This window comes from Plectropomus leopardus, chromosome 15, assembly GCF_008729295.1.
Source record: "Plectropomus leopardus isolate mb chromosome 15, YSFRI_Pleo_2.0, whole genome shotgun sequence".
Lineage (NCBI taxonomy): Eukaryota > Metazoa > Chordata > Actinopteri > Perciformes > Serranidae > Plectropomus > Plectropomus leopardus.
This window is the reverse complement of record NC_056477.1, coordinates 20,369,349-20,384,142: the sequence shown is the minus strand read 5'-3', so window position 1 is coordinate 20,384,142 and position 14,794 is coordinate 20,369,349. Positions and strand designations below refer to the sequence as shown.

Sequence of the window (14,794 nt, the reverse complement as noted above, 5' to 3'; positions counted from 1 at the left end):
GGACCTGGACCTGCGCTCCAGACTACCAAACCACTGCCCCCTTTCCACAGATTTACACGATCGCCTCTATCAGACCTATTCAGAAGGAGCCTTAAATTGCCTTTAAAGCGGTGGTGAGTGTAATCGCTTCATTTCTTTCATGTCATTGAATGTGTTGAATTAGCCAGTTTGAGGTAACGGTGCCTTGTGGTTTTATTATAGTGCAGGCAATCGTGCGGTTTGTTGGATTTAATACACTGTACGCTGTAGCACTAATAATAGTCCTCACAGCTGTTATATTTAGGCCCTCAGATTTAATTCAGATGCAGTGTTGGAGTGAGTTTTGTAAAGGATCTATTGTTTCCTGCAGTATTTGAAGCAGGCTGCAGGCCATAAAAATCACAGGCCTGCTTGTGCTATTGAACAGGTGCTGTAAACAGTCTGCATTACATATCTGACACGCTGAGACTTTTCCATAGTAACAACCAGGCCTGTGATTTCACATTGCAGCCGACATATGTGCAGCATTACAGAGGGGACCCCACACTGTTTTGACACAGAGGCTGTTGGTTGTTTAAGGGCATTGTTTAGGTTAAAGTCCTATAGATGACATCATTACAGGAATGCATGGATCAGCTTTTCAGAGCCCATTGGGGAGAAAAATAGAGATATCCTTTTGGTCATTAGCCAGCAGTAGTCTCTCTTTAGCAGTTAGACAGAGCAGGGGGACATTCCTGCAGACTCTAAGGGCATGGGGGGCCTCAGGGCCGGGGGGCTGTCACTACAAACAATTACCTCGCCTGCAGAATTGTTTCTATGAAAAGCAAAGCCTGTTTTTCCACAGCAACACTTTTTTTTCCGTCCAACTCATTATAAAAACTAAACTAAATCCTGTTATCTCATAGATTCTCTGTTCCCTCACCACTGCAGCTCCATCCAAGTTTCCACTTTTACTTTCAATGGACTGTTTACTGAACTGAGCTCATTAAGATTCCTTTCCAGTAGAGCTGAGTGTTGAAGTGATCATTTACTGTCCTGGTTTTTGTGGCACAAATTCAGAAAGGAATAGCTGGGTAACAGCATTAAATCTGATGACTTCTTAGTTTTTTTGTTTTTAACTCTTAGTTTCCTCTCAAAGCTTTTATATCCTCCCTGGAGACTTGACTAAAAGTTGTGAAAGTCTCTGAAAAATGCATAAAAAACTACAACAAGTGCATTCAGGAAGGAGACAAAAACACCCTGCTGAGTGGCAAACACAAAAGTCCATTAGGGCTGTGCAAGCTTCTCATACTCAGTGCAATCCAAATTATTTGAAAGAAAAAACACTTTATCTTTCCCAATGCCAAAACTTGAGTTAATGACCTTTCTCTCCCTCTTTTTTTGTCTCATTTCCCCTCTCAGCCTGCCTATACAGACAAGGTATCATATTTCTTCATGTTTCAAGTTCTTTTGTTATTCCTGGGTTTGTTGTGTTTAAGGTGGTGTCTTGTCTCACATTCCTCAGTAATCACTTTACTTCTGATCGATTTTCTTATGTCCATAAATTCTCTGCTGGGCTTTTATGTATATCAGCGTCTAACTGAAGTTTCCATCGCAGCACTTTTACATTGATTTCACATACTATTGACTTGGTAAAGTGAGTTGGATTTAAAAAAAATAAAAATTCCAGTACATTTCTATTAAGGATCTGAATTATTTAGTTGCAGAATTTACTTTCGTAGGGCTGTAGCTACAACATTAGGAATACTGAGTTTACAGGTCCTGCCAACGCACCCCCACCACTCTGAGAAAAGTTTAAAGGTATGCTATGCAGGATTTTTTTAGATACTGTTTGCAAATGGAATCACTGCCGAAAGTGAAAATCACCCCCTGATTCACTCTTGTTGTGGAAGCAGCTTTGCCCGCTCTGCGTTTCCTCTTACTATATTTGTGTGGGATTTTTCGGACCTGTGTCCATAATTTTTGTACCCTCCTCTGGGATGCGTGCTGCTTCAATTTGGCACCTTTTTTTTTTTTTTTATTAAAGGTCCCATGTCATGCTCATTTTCAGATACATACTTGTATTTTGGGTATTGACCAGAAATTTTTTACATGCTTTTAATGTTCAAAAACCACATTATTTTTCACGATTATTTCATTATTTTTTTATGATCTATCTGAATGTAACTGTATTCACCATCTGTCTGAAAGCTCAGTTTTAGTGCCTGTCTGGTTATGTACTCATCCTGAAAAAGCCCAGTGTGCTCTGATTGGTCGGTGTTTCTGGGTCTTTCACATCTGCACTCTCTGCGTCTCTGCACCGTCATTGCAGCCGAGGAATGACTGTATTGGCATCGTGGCAGCACTTTCCACCTTTATACAGTGTACTTGTGACATCACAACTTCACGAAGTCCTGACAGCTCATTTTAAAGCAAATATTTCTGAATACAGACGCTGTGCATTTCTCTGACATGACATTGAGTGTTTTGATGCCTCCACAGTATTTATATAGTACCATTAACCTGCTTTATCATTTTTAAAGACATGTAAATCTGACTTTGGGACCTTTCAGTCTCGATCTCAACTGCATGATGTACCCGAAAAGTCCTAAACAAAGCAAAATAATTAGAAAATAGGAAAATACAGTTAGACAGCAGGGTCTCTGGAGATAAATACACTGTCACACCCTTATAATGGGCCATGAATGATTATTGAGAGTAATTAAGTCTATACATTTTTTTGTCTTTAAATCCTTTGAAACCTGAGCAAGTTGAAGTTATTTCTTGCAAAAACATGAAAAGATGCCAGTGAGTAATGAAATAAGAAATGACCCCAAAATTAGCAAGAAATTAGTAAAAAAAAAAAAAAAAAAAATCCAGAAAACTACATGAATTTTTAATTTTTTTTTTTTTTTAAAAAAACGACAAAATGAAAACAAGGCAAGTCCGACTTGGTGAAAAGTAAGAAAAAAAGAAAAAAATATTATTCAGTGACACAGTTTCAAATATGTAATCATGAAAATAATACACATATTTTTTCGTTCTAGCTTTTTTCATTTTTCCCTTGACATATTTTCCTAGACATTTTCCCAAAACAATTTTCTCCAGCTTCTTTTAAAAATAATTTTCTAAATGTACTAATTTCTTGCACTTTGTGGAACATTTCCTGCCAAGCTGCTTATTGCCTTTTTTCCCATGTTTTGGAAAGACATCGCACCAATTTGCTCAGCATTCAAAGGTTTAATTACTTGTGTAAGGTGTCTGAAAGCAGAACAAGAAAAATGAAGTCGCTCTAGGTTCCAAAGGGTTAAGGAAAATCCTGCATAGTATATCTTTAACCACATGGGGTCTGACTAATCCGTTGAAGGTACATTCAATCCAATCACCAGAAAAAAAACAACAATCTTTTTCACTAGTATAAATGTTATTTTTTTACACACGCGCCTTCATCTGATTGCTGTGCTGTAACCCTTACACAAGAGTGTGCTGCCGATTAGTTCTCTGCTATTTTTAGACAGCACCATGCATACCCACCCAGTGCCATATTTTTATCTCATGCCAGTATGTATCCGTTTGGAGGGATATCTGCAACCATACAGGCCAACAGGCTGCGGGCAGAAGGCATGGGCTCCAAGGATCAGGCTGTGAAATTCTCCAACCAGGACTACGAGGCACTGAAGCAGGAATGTGTGGAGTCGGGCTGCCTGTTTGAAGACCCCTGTTTCCCTGCTGAGCCTCCATCCCTGGGCTTCAAGGAGCTTGCCCCTTATTCCTCCAAAACTAGGGATGTGGAGTGGAAAAGGCCCACGGTGAGGGGTTACTAGTAATGCATAAAACTGATGTATTTAATATAAATAGGACACAGGATATTAGACACGTTTCATACACCATATACACATGAAAAGACTCCAGACATAAATCTGGACATATTATTCTCTGGATTGCCACTCATGTAATATTTCACAACGGGCATGTGTTTCTGAGTCTTGCTGGTGTTGTCAGAAGCTCAACAGAGAAAAATATATAAACAACATATCATATGACACAGTGTTATTTCATGTCTGCAAACTCAGACAGAATTGGGACAAGTAGGGACAGGAGCTTCTCAGACCACTGCAGCTGTTGGCATCACATGGCATTCCCTGTCTACTCCCTCACTCTGACATTTGTTTACAGCGTTCATTAAAACACAGGAAGTTGACGCATAGATGCAATAATAGCAATGGTTTCAACGTTCAATGACGCGGCTTTAAAGTAGATTGAAAAATGTGCGATTAGTCTGAATTCTGAGTGTTTGATCAAGTTGAATGTCTTCATTCAGACATTTTATTTCTCCATAGGAACTGACAGACGACCCTCAGTTCATTGTGGACGGTGCCACCAGGACGGACATCTGTCAGGGAGCGCTGGGTGAGCCCTTGTTAATTTTAAAAGGTCCCATATAGTAAAATGTAAGATTTCCATGTATTTTTTAAATATAAGCAGGTGAAGGTGCTATATAAGTACTGTAAAAGGTAAACTGTTCCTTTACGTGGGATTTCCTTTACTCAGGATTTCTGTGAAGCTGTGATGTCACAAATGCACTATATAGACTGTTTCAGACTTGAAACAAAGATTGGGGCCCTTTGAATTTCAGGCAGACAATATAAAAATAATGGGGTTTTTTGTGTTGTTTTTCAATTAAAGCATACAAAGATGTTTTCAGAAACCTTGAAACAAACATGAACGTAAAAGTGATCATAATATGGGAGCTTTAACCCTTAAAAACCTTTAACCCTTAAAAAGGCACCTTTCAGCAAGTATTAATACCTTTGAAATGTGGTATGATTTCTTTCAAAAACATGAGAGAAAAAAGCAATTGGCTGCTTGGCATGAACCGTTCTGCAAATTGTAATTTAGTTAGTAATTCATTTAGTAAAAGGTGATAAGAAAAGGACCTGAAAATTAGCCAAAAAACAGGAGAGGGGTAGAGAGTCATCAGAAAATTATGAAATTACAATGTCATATATCAAGACTATTAATTAATTAATCAACTATATAATTATTGTAATTATATAATTTTAAAATTAGGTTACAAAAAAATCTTTATTTTATTATTCATATATGTTATTTTATCTTACCACTTTTTTCCAGGTCATTTCCTATTATTGTACTTTTTCCTTTCTTTCTTTCTTTCTTTCTTTCTTTCTTTCTTTTTTTCTTTTTATTTATTTATTGCTAATTTCACATCATTTTCTTGAAACTTTTCACTAATTTTGTGCTTATTTCTTGATAAGTTGCTCATTGCTTTTTTTTCCATATTTTCAAAAGAAATCAAGCCAATTTGTTCAGGTTTCAAAAGGTTAAATCTGGCCATAAAAAATAGACAGAATTAGACAAACATTGTTAAATACTTCCTCTCAATTGCAGGTGACTGCTGGCTCTTAGCAGCCATCGGCTCTCTCACCCTGAATGAGAAGCTTCTTCATCGTGTTGTCCCACATGGGCAGTCCTTCCAAGACGACTACGCTGGAATCTTCCACTTTCAGGTACTGTACGAACATCCACCACGTTGTCCATTTCCCATCATCTGTACAGCAAGCAATTTAGATTGATGGAGTCGCTGATTATTGCTCTGTGTTGCAGTTCTGGCAGTTCGGCGAGTGGGTGGATGTTGTGATAGATGACAGACTGCCTGTCAAGGATGGGGAGCTTATGTTTGTCCATTCTGCAGAGGGCAATGAATTCTGGAGTGCACTGTTGGAGAAGGCGTATGCCAAGTGGGTATTGAAAGCCCAGTTGCTAAATTATTTAACTTGAGTACTTAGTAGGAAATTGTAAATCACATTCTGCAGTGCTGCTGTTAATGACATGTGTGGTTGGTATCAGGCTGAATGGCTCCTATGAGGCTCTGTCAGGAGGAAGCACCACTGAAGGGTTTGAGGACTTCACAGGAGGTGTGTCTGAGATGTACGAGCTCCGCAGTGCTCCCAGAGATCTGTACAGGATAATTGCAAAAGCCTTGGAGAGAGGCTCTCTGCTGGGCTGCTCCATTGATGTAAGTGCTGCATACATTGGCACAGCACCAAGGCATGCAGATCAATGTTGCAGCATCTTGAGAAAGCCAATAACATTAAAAGCACTTCTATTTATTTCTGTACCAGACAATTCATATTCGGATGCAGTAATCGTGCTTTCATGTTATTACAGATCACCAGTGCCTTCGACATGGAGGCTGTTACATTCAAGAAGCTTGTGAAGGGCCACGCCTACTCAGTTACTGGACTGAAGGAGGTCTGTCTGTATATGACTCTGTTGTTCTTAATAGATTACTAGTATGAATAATTTTAATAATAAGCTGCCAATAACTTTGTGTGTTTTTTAGGTTGATTTCCGCGGCAACATGGAACGCCTGATCCGAATACGCAACCCTTGGGGTCAGGTGGAGTGGACTGGAGCCTGGAGTGACAAGTGAGTGAGTCAAAGCATATTAAATATCCCTGTGTACTTAAATAATCTCCCTCTTTTGATGGGTTAATTTCTTCCTTTATGAATGTTATATCTCATACTGAATGTTAATTCCTGCCTGATTGCCTTGTTGTGTGTAGTTCTCCTGAATGGGATGAGATTGACCCTTCAGAACGGGAAGACCTGCATCTGAAGATGGAAGATGGCGAGTTTTGGTAAGATGTCCAAGGCTTTGCAGTACTGTATGGCAGTTTTGTGTACTGTAGGTATTTTATGGTAGAGGAAGAAGACAGAGGGTAGATTTGTTGTTTTTTAAACAACATTTAAATTCAAACAAAAACAACAACAATTTGCATCAGAGTCTTGTGTCCTTATTGCTCTTAACAAGGTCTGCCCATCCAGTGCAACAGCTTGATCCGGGATGTTAGGGGTTAACCCTGTCTCTGTGAACATGTGCACAGAGCAGTCTCTAATCTCCCGTTGCTGAGTGAGCCTTAATCACATCTCATCCAATTTATACTCCTGCGACCAGACATTAGCCAGAAGAAGGCTTGGCAGAGGAACAACTCTCGGTCCAAGTAGGGCCAGCCTCGCCCTGATGATGGCTCTCCTCCCTCTCTTTGTCCTGCACTTTCGGTTTCGTTTCTTCCCTCTGGTCTGACTGTCTGCTTGGCGTATGCCATTTGTGGGGATCCTCTCTTGGTCTGCTGCATTCAGTCCAAACCCACACAACCTTTACCGATGTTGAGAAGTGCTTCTCTATCGGAGAAAAGTTGTGCTTCAGCAGACAGGGCCATGATGTTGAAAAAATATAAAAATACATTAGAAGATTGATCCCCCTCTCTTATTTGTCTGTTATGTATTAAAGGGGAATGCCACCAACTATATACATCAGATTATGTTTACAGGTCTTGGGGATATACGTATATCTACATATTCTATATGTGTGAAAAGATAAGTATTTTTATTTAACATGGCCAAAACAAAATGAACGCTGGTGATGGCTTTGAGCTGATTCACGTTTGTTTTTATTTTGCCCACGTAAATAAGAAAATGTAAATGTGAGTGCAGCTGGTCTGTTTGTTTTGATCCCCACAATAACCATCCACATGATACATGATATATATATAGAGCTGTGTGTGATGCTCCTCCTCATTAGAAACATTCTTTATTAAAAGCTGGATTCATGTTTCTAAAGCAGAACTTTATTTTGATCCTCCAGGATGTCCTTCAGTGAATTCAAGAGGCAGTTTTCCCGGTTAGAGATCTGTAACTTGACTCCTGATGCTCTGAGTGATGATAGTCTCAGCCACTGGAACACCATCAAGTTTTACGGCACGTGGAGGAGAGGCAGCACCGCTGGAGGCTGCAGGAACCATCCCAGTGAGTCCAAACTGCACCGTCACAAAGACAAATGCCTGTTATGTAAAAGTCTACACATTGACTTAAATTAGATACCGTGTGAAACAGGCTAACACAAATGCACCGTCTGTGTAGACACATTCTGGATCAACCCTCAGTACAAGATCACATTGCTGGAGGAGGATGACGACCCAGAGGACGATGAGGTGGCGTGCAGTTTTTTAGTAGCTCTCATGCAGAAGGACCGCCGCAGATATAGGCGCCATGGTCAGGACATGCACACCATTGGCTTTGCTCTCTATGAGGTGAGAAGAGAGATGGAAAATCAGTATTGTCCCTTTGCTTTTCTTATGGTTGTATTACATTATTTTTAAAAGCTTGCCTCAGCTCATTTATGTTTTTCTCCCTCGTCTTCTTTTGTGCAGATCCCAGAAGAGGTAAGCAGAGCATTAATTACTACCACTTTTTACTATGCCAAACAATTTAGAACACAACCATACTGTTGATGTTTCATGTTTTAGGCCAGTTACTATGAAAGATGTATATTTTACAGTATTGCTTATCAGAGGTGTAGTCAGAGCTTTAAGGGGCATTTCCCTCCATTCCAGGTTTAATTGAAATGCAGTTAGACGTTAAAAAAAAGTAGTCCAAAATATTTGTGATTGAAATTAAATGGACCTAAAAACACACAACTAAGTCTCAACCCATGCTGTGTTTCCTTCTGCCCTTAGTACAGAGGCTGCCAGAATGTCCATTTGAAGAAAAACTTCTTTTTGTCACATTCATCGTGCGCTCGCTCAGAGACCTTCATCAACCTGAGAGAGGTGAGCACACGGCTCCGTCTGCCGCCTGGAGAGTACCTCATCGTCCCCTCCACCTTTGAGCCCAGCAAGGAGGCTGACTTTGTCCTCAGAGTCTTTACTGAGAAGCAATCAGAAACAGAGTAAGTGATCTTCTGCATCTGTATTCATCATATTAACCCCAGTTTATGTATTTGTATTGCGCAAACATTCAATCTCATGATATTTTTTATCCATTGCAGAGAACTGGATGATGAAATCTCTGCTGATTTAGATGATGAGGTATGTATCAGTAACAGAAAATGTACTTAAAATATTTTACGAATAGCAGGATATAACCCCGATTGTAATCCATTTCCTATCATATCTATGATTTCCTACAGGATGAAATAACCGAAGACGACATTGACGACTCTTTCAAGTCCATGTTCGCTCAGCTAGCAGGAGAGGTAAGTTTTGAAAAACACATCTGTCTTTATGTTTTGCATCTTTGTTTGCTTTTTGTATTTTCATCAGCATTTTAGATCATTTCTAAAGATGTAACGTCTAAAATGTTATCACCTTTATTATGGTAGGAAAATATAGTCAGGAAAGTCATTCTTTGTCTTTTCTCTGTCTCCAGGACATGGAGATTTCTATTCACGAGCTGAAGACCATTCTAAACAGAGTCATCTCCCGCCGTGAGTTTCCTATTTATTTTTAGTCAACAATTAATAGCTTCTGGAAATTTTACATATTGGTAACAAATCTCCCACTAATGTATTAGATTCCACTGTACAGTGAACACCACCCATCTGTATGACTGAGTCTTTGTCATACAGACTGTTTTAGATGAGTGTTTTTGCTATTTCAGACAAAGATCTGAAGACAGATGGCTTCAGTACAGACTCATGCAGGACCATGGTCAACCTGATGGACGTATCCTCTTGAGTTATCAGCCATGAATAGATCAAAAACATAATAACAAGGATTTTTAATAGAAACGCTAAAATTCTGTTGTTTCACCTCTTGACACTTTGCTTACCAGAAAGATGGGAGTGCACGTTTAGGGCTGGTGGAGTTTCAGATCCTCTGGAATAAGATCAGAAAGTGGCTGGTAAGGACAAATAAAAGAATGAGAAAGGATTCCAATGATCTGTATCCCTTTTCATATTTCTATCTGCGTCTCCCAGGTCATTTTTAGAGATTTTGACCTCGACAAGTCAGGAGCAATGAGCTCATATGAGATGCGTCTCGCTGTGGAGGCAGCAGGTATAATGCTCTTGATTATGATTTCCAGAAAATGGACTGTATGCTAACTCATAAAAAAGAAGTGTAAAGCTTTCTTTTATTTTTATGTTTGTTCTGTGCAGGTTTTAAACTGAATAACAGACTGAACCAGATTCTGGTAGCGCGGTATGCAGAGGATGAGATGGTTGACTTCGACAACTTCATATGCTGCTTGGTCAAGCTCGAAGCCATGTTCAGTGAGTATTGCAACAGCTGTTGTTTTTTATGTATGCTGTATGTTTGCAGACTCTTAACTGTTCATTGTGAAACCTTAACAGGGTCTTTCAAGCAGCTCGACAAGGAGGGATCAGGAGAGGCTGAGATGAATGTAACAGAGGTGAGTTCAGTTTACAAAGAAAATCTCAACACATTTTGTCTTTTCTGTCCCTATAAAATAATAATAATAATAATAATAAAAAAAATAATAACAAAAATAAAATATTTATACAGCACCTTTAAACACAGATGTTTACAAAGTATGTTAACAGACAAAGCAAAGGCAGGCATCTAACCTTATTTCACATATTTCCAGTGGCTTTACCTGACAATGTGTGGTTGAAGAGGGCATATTTGTTGGAGCGAGGTGTAGAGCAAAGGTGTAGTGCCTGCAGAGTGCCACGAACCCGGAGAACTGAAGACCCCTCGGCCTTAGCCACCCAATGATCCTTTTACACATCCCACCTCAGCGTACATAAAGTAGTCAAATAACCGTCTAAACGGGAAACCAAAGTCCAATCAAGCCAAGTGTCTCCCTGTCGAATTTTAGAAACTATGCAAACCTACATTATGAAGCAGTCACTGTGCCACTTAGATGTGTCGTCTCTGTTAAAACAGCATGAGTCTGAGCATGACAAAAATCACTAGCTTGTAATGTGGATTGTAGGTTTAGTTTAGTTTTGCTGTTTGTATTAATGTCAGCTGATTTGCTAAGTGTCACTGCTCATATTATTTCAAAATCTCAGTAAAAGTTGTTTTGCTAAGGAACACAAAAGAAATCTGAATTAGTCTGTTACTGTTAATGCATTAAAAGGTGAAGTCTTATAGTTTCTCTTAATCATTCTGCAATCGTTTCTTTTTTAATTGCCTGAGAACAAAAGGATATTTAACAGGAAATGATCACCTCAGTGTCGTTTCATTCTTGCACCAGTAGATGGCAGTACAGACTTGATGTAATGTCAATGATTTTTTTTTTTTTTAATGTTTTGGTATTTGATACAAGCCTGTTTATATATTACGTTAATCTTTTTCTTTAATTGAAGTCAAGCAACTGAATTTTTAGTTTTACTAATTTTTTTCACTTTGCACTGAGATTTTAGAGAATCTGCTACTGAAGTTGCCTCACAATGGTGAGAAATACTGTATTTCAGTCTACTCAAGTGACATTTACAGGGATCACGATACTAAATGCCTTCACACATGACACCACAATGTTAAACAGCTATTACAAATATGCCAGTCATGTGTTTTGTGTTGTGAATGTATGTTGTGCCTTCAATAAATATTTCCCTCATGAGTCATGCTTTCTGTTTGTTCATGAAAACATGACTTTGACCCAGATTTGGCTACTTAAACTGAACACAGACTCCTATGCCACGCCTTTAAGGTAAAGGTTATGTTTATTGTAAGCACAGAAAGGCCTCAGTAAAATGTCAAACATGTAGAGAAAGACTTGAGTCTATTACATACATTACATAACAGACTACAGAATTGGGTCTGCACTGGTGTATGCTCCTTTAGAGTTTACAGAAAACAAAAACACACACAAGCAATATGTTCATTTACTCCCAGCCAATGTGAAATATACGGCACAAATATCAAAAATATTAGCTGAATGAAGCTGCAATTACACAAATGAACTAGCAATTGCAAGGACTTTAGAGTAATCTCCCTCCACTTTACGTAAATGTGTGGGTATAGGGACCCTAATTCTTGTTCCTGTAGGGTTTCCATTCTCTTCAATCAGGACAACATTGTTCGAATCAAAGCGTGGATTCATACGCTGCCCAGGCATTTTGTGTCCAACGATTAGTGCTTTCTTCTTTTGTCCTTTAATTGCAAGCAACACCTTGTCACCAACTTTTCCTATACCATTCTTGTTGTAGACATGGATCACTCTCGGTGCACGGTGATATGGTGCAGTTCCGAGAGTGCTGTTGTCCACCACACGCACTCTTGTCATCTTCTGAATGGCTGCTGCAACAGCAGATACACTGTCAAGACAAAAAAGCAAATTGATTTACAGCTGTTCTCAAGAGACTAATCACTCAGCAGTCTTCCTCTTTTTGTAGAAATCCTGAACAAGTTAATCCTTGAGAGGAATTTACAAGTTATTGGTGATCATGTCATGTGGAGACATGCTTTACACTGCTCCATACACAGTGAATAAAGTGTAATGTAAAGTGAAATCACAAAATTAAAATACAATTATGTCATGGGTACAGAGACACACCCTCTACTGTTGTAGTCAGCTGATAAATGAAATAATTTGGCTTCAGTCCACCTTAATATCTAGCACCAGCCTAATTTTTGATGGCCTTAGTACAGCTCTACCATGCAACCAGGACTGAGAGAAATCAAAGTAACTGCTGAGAGCATCCATGTTGACTTTACTGATGTTATTTGTGTGGACTGACAATGTCAAACTAATTTTTCAGCCCCTATTGATACACAGCACTGACAATAAAGTTCCCCTGCAGAAATGTTTTAAATATGCAAGTATGATTTATTTAACATTTAACAGCTGTTTCACTGAAAAGTCCGTTCTCAGTTTATGTGTACTGGAGGCTTAAGGTTTTTTACATCACACATGTTTATGCGATATATTGATGCATGACTGGCTTCCCAAAAAAGGTGTGAAGTAATCAAATCAGGCTGGTACATGCCATGGGCGTAGTAAGAACATCCACCCGTCTCAAAAGAGCACTACCATCTAGATTTTATATCAAGTAAACGTTAAAAAAAAGCCTTCTGCTTATGCATTATTCTGCATAATGAAAGAAAAACACCCATGAGAAGCTACAATAATCAAACCTATTTTATTGGAAGGGGACTTTACTAAATGACTCGGCTACGCTGAAGCACACCTCTGCTTTATTAGTGACTCTGTCAGCAAATGATTAATTGATTTCGTTAGATTGACAGGAAAATGTCTCACCTAAAAGTCCTCTGATGAACACTGGACGATGACTCTACGAGGAGCCCGGTAAGTGCTCGTGGAAGCAGGGAGAGAGCCATGATTGCCGCTATCACTGCTGGAAACACAAGTTATGGTTAGCAGCTAATCAGCTAATGGTGTCGCTAGCATTAGGTAAACATCACATGGCAACAGGACGACTTCTAATAACAGAGCTGATTTATTTCGGATTATAGCCTTTGCCCCAGATACACATATACATGGATAATTATGATAAAGGTGTCAGGTTTTAGGTGTAAAGCGTGTATCTCGTTGATGTTACCCGTGTTTCACGCTTCATGCCAATGTCAAAAGTGTAGCGTCAACAACACGCGACCATCCGCCTATAGCCGAGCTAGCTTTTAAACACAACATGCATGAGCATATAAGAAACGAATAACTACAACTTAAGTATGACAGCTGTTAAACAAATGCTGTTAAATGTCAATTATGTGTGCTCGTGAAAGCTACAGTACCTGAAGAAACCGTAAAAGTGGCTAGCGACCACAGTTAGCTTATTTGCTACTTTCTGGGACGTCATACACACGCGCCGGGGAAAACATAGAAATAGAAGAGTATAGAAGTTGGACAGTGGTATATAGATCAGACAATTTGTTAATACAAAGTAAGATTCTGGCGTATAATGAACTCCTCTCCAAAATCAGCAAACCAGTTTTGCCCGAACAACATGTAATACTTTTTGCTGCTTTGCCAAAGGGGTTGCTGCTGCTTCTGAGAGATTAAATGCTAAAATATATACATTAGATACTACACACAAGCTGTAATTCTGCCCCGGTAAGATCCTCTTGGGCTTTGCTTATTAACTGGCAGAAAGTTTTCCTTGTTGGGGAAAAATTTAGTCTTAATAACTAGTTAAAGAGGTTTCTTTTAAAATGTTGCATCATATATATTCAGAAAAAAAGACACTTTTGTAAATGAGAAAAAAGAAACAATTTGCCATTTGTTTTTATAACTGTATGTTTACCAGAATACTTTGGGTAGATGTTTAACTTTCTATGAGAAGGAAAACTGGACAAACAATTCAACTGCAGGATACATTTAATATTTTTCAAAAGCCATGATGTGGAGAATGACAATATTATTGTTGGTGGGATTTTTTTGTTGTAGTTGTATTTTTATGCAAGTGCTGTAATTGTTGAGATGAAAAGAGACAAAAAGAGATGGGCGAACCTCAGACCAGATTTTGAACTCTTCTTACAAGTCCTTCAACAACATGGCACAACAATAGGAGGGCGTAATATAAAAAGACAGTACAGACAAACAATTTGATTGATGAATTCCATATAGATTGAAGTGGCAATATTTTGATTTTACATTACTTTTTCGATTATTTCTGTTCTTTATTTTTCTTAATTTCTTGTCTGTTAACATATACCCCTGGTATATTGAGTTTGTTGTGTATATAATCAGCAGGGGAAGATCCTTACTTTAAGTAAAAGTACTAATATCACCATGTGAAAATACTCTGTTACAAATAAGAAACCTGGTAAATGGTACTTAAGTAAAAGTGTATCAGGAAAATGAACTGAAAAGTAATATATCCAATACAGACACACCCCAAAATTCAGAATTATGGAAAAAAAACCCCAAGAAACTCAAAATTATTTTTTAACAATAAAAGAAAAAACAAACCCTAAAACTCATATGTATTCTAAAAAAGATGAAAAAACATCAAAAGTACTGAAAAAGTGTAAGTAATACAAAGAAGAAGTACAAAATAGTAGGCAGTCCATTCTCTGTAAATCAGCTGATTGAATAATTAACC

At 38.5% G+C, this 14,794-nt stretch overlaps 2 protein-coding genes across 5 annotated transcripts; one reads left to right on the top strand and one right to left on the bottom strand.

Annotated features, from left to right (window-relative positions):
* Nucleotides 1-12: 12 nt before the first annotated feature.
* Nucleotides 13-11,349, top strand: capn1a (calpain 1, (mu/I) large subunit a). The gene is made up of 23 exons (XM_042501896.1): nucleotides 13-113; nucleotides 1,381-1,398; nucleotides 3,521-3,767; nucleotides 4,299-4,368; nucleotides 5,368-5,486; nucleotides 5,584-5,717; nucleotides 5,827-5,995; nucleotides 6,148-6,231; nucleotides 6,323-6,408; nucleotides 6,546-6,620; nucleotides 7,628-7,788; nucleotides 7,903-8,072; nucleotides 8,193-8,204; nucleotides 8,499-8,710; nucleotides 8,810-8,849; nucleotides 8,951-9,016; nucleotides 9,190-9,247; nucleotides 9,421-9,485; nucleotides 9,595-9,663; nucleotides 9,740-9,818; nucleotides 9,920-10,033; nucleotides 10,115-10,173; nucleotides 10,369-11,349. The coding sequence occupies exons 3-23, from the start codon at nucleotides 3,522-3,524 to the stop codon at nucleotides 10,393-10,395; spliced, it is 2,115 nt and encodes a 704-aa protein (XP_042357830.1). The 5' UTR covers nucleotides 13-113; nucleotides 1,381-1,398; nucleotide 3,521; the 3' UTR covers nucleotides 10,396-11,349.
* Nucleotides 11,350-11,433: 84 nt separating this feature from the next.
* Nucleotides 11,434-13,547, bottom strand: mrpl14 (mitochondrial ribosomal protein L14). Of its 4 annotated transcripts, none has more exons than XM_042502578.1 (3): nucleotides 13,485-13,547; nucleotides 12,991-13,087; nucleotides 11,434-12,046 (listed from the first exon to the last, which is right to left on the bottom strand). In XM_042502578.1, the coding sequence occupies exons 2-3, from the start codon at nucleotides 13,068-13,070 to the stop codon at nucleotides 11,680-11,682; spliced, it is 447 nt and encodes a 148-aa protein (XP_042358512.1). In that variant the 5' UTR covers nucleotides 13,071-13,087; nucleotides 13,485-13,547; the 3' UTR covers nucleotides 11,434-11,679. The 4 variants fall into 4 exon arrangements, with proteins under 4 accessions (XP_042358512.1, XP_042358514.1, XP_042358511.1 ...); XM_042502580.1 differs by having other exon boundaries at nucleotides 12,991-13,084; nucleotides 13,485-13,530; XM_042502577.1 differs by lacking the exon at nucleotides 13,485-13,547 and adding an exon at nucleotides 13,292-13,395.
* Between the last annotated feature and the right edge of the window lie 1,247 nt (nucleotides 13,548-14,794).

Bases quoted from the DNA above. Each gene is read 5' to 3' on its own strand.
- capn1a (XM_042501896.1), top strand. From the start codon at position 3,522: ATGTATCCGTTTGGAGGGATATCTGCAACCATACAGGCCAACAGGCTG. The intron at 8,711-8,809 runs GTAAGTGATCTT...TATCCATTGCAG, and splicing joins GAGAAGCAATCAGAAACAGA to AGAACTGGATGATGAAATCT. The intron at 9,664-9,739 runs GTAAGGACAAAT...TGCGTCTCCCAG, and splicing joins ATAAGATCAGAAAGTGGCTG to GTCATTTTTAGAGATTTTGA.
- mrpl14 (XM_042502578.1), bottom strand. From the start codon at position 13,070: ATGGCTCTCTCCCTGCTTCCACGAGCACTTACCGGGCTCCTCGTAGAG. The intron at 12,047-12,990 runs GTGAGACATTTT...TTGTCTTGACAG, and splicing joins GTTCATCAGAGGACTTTTAG to TGTATCTGCTGTTGCAGCAG.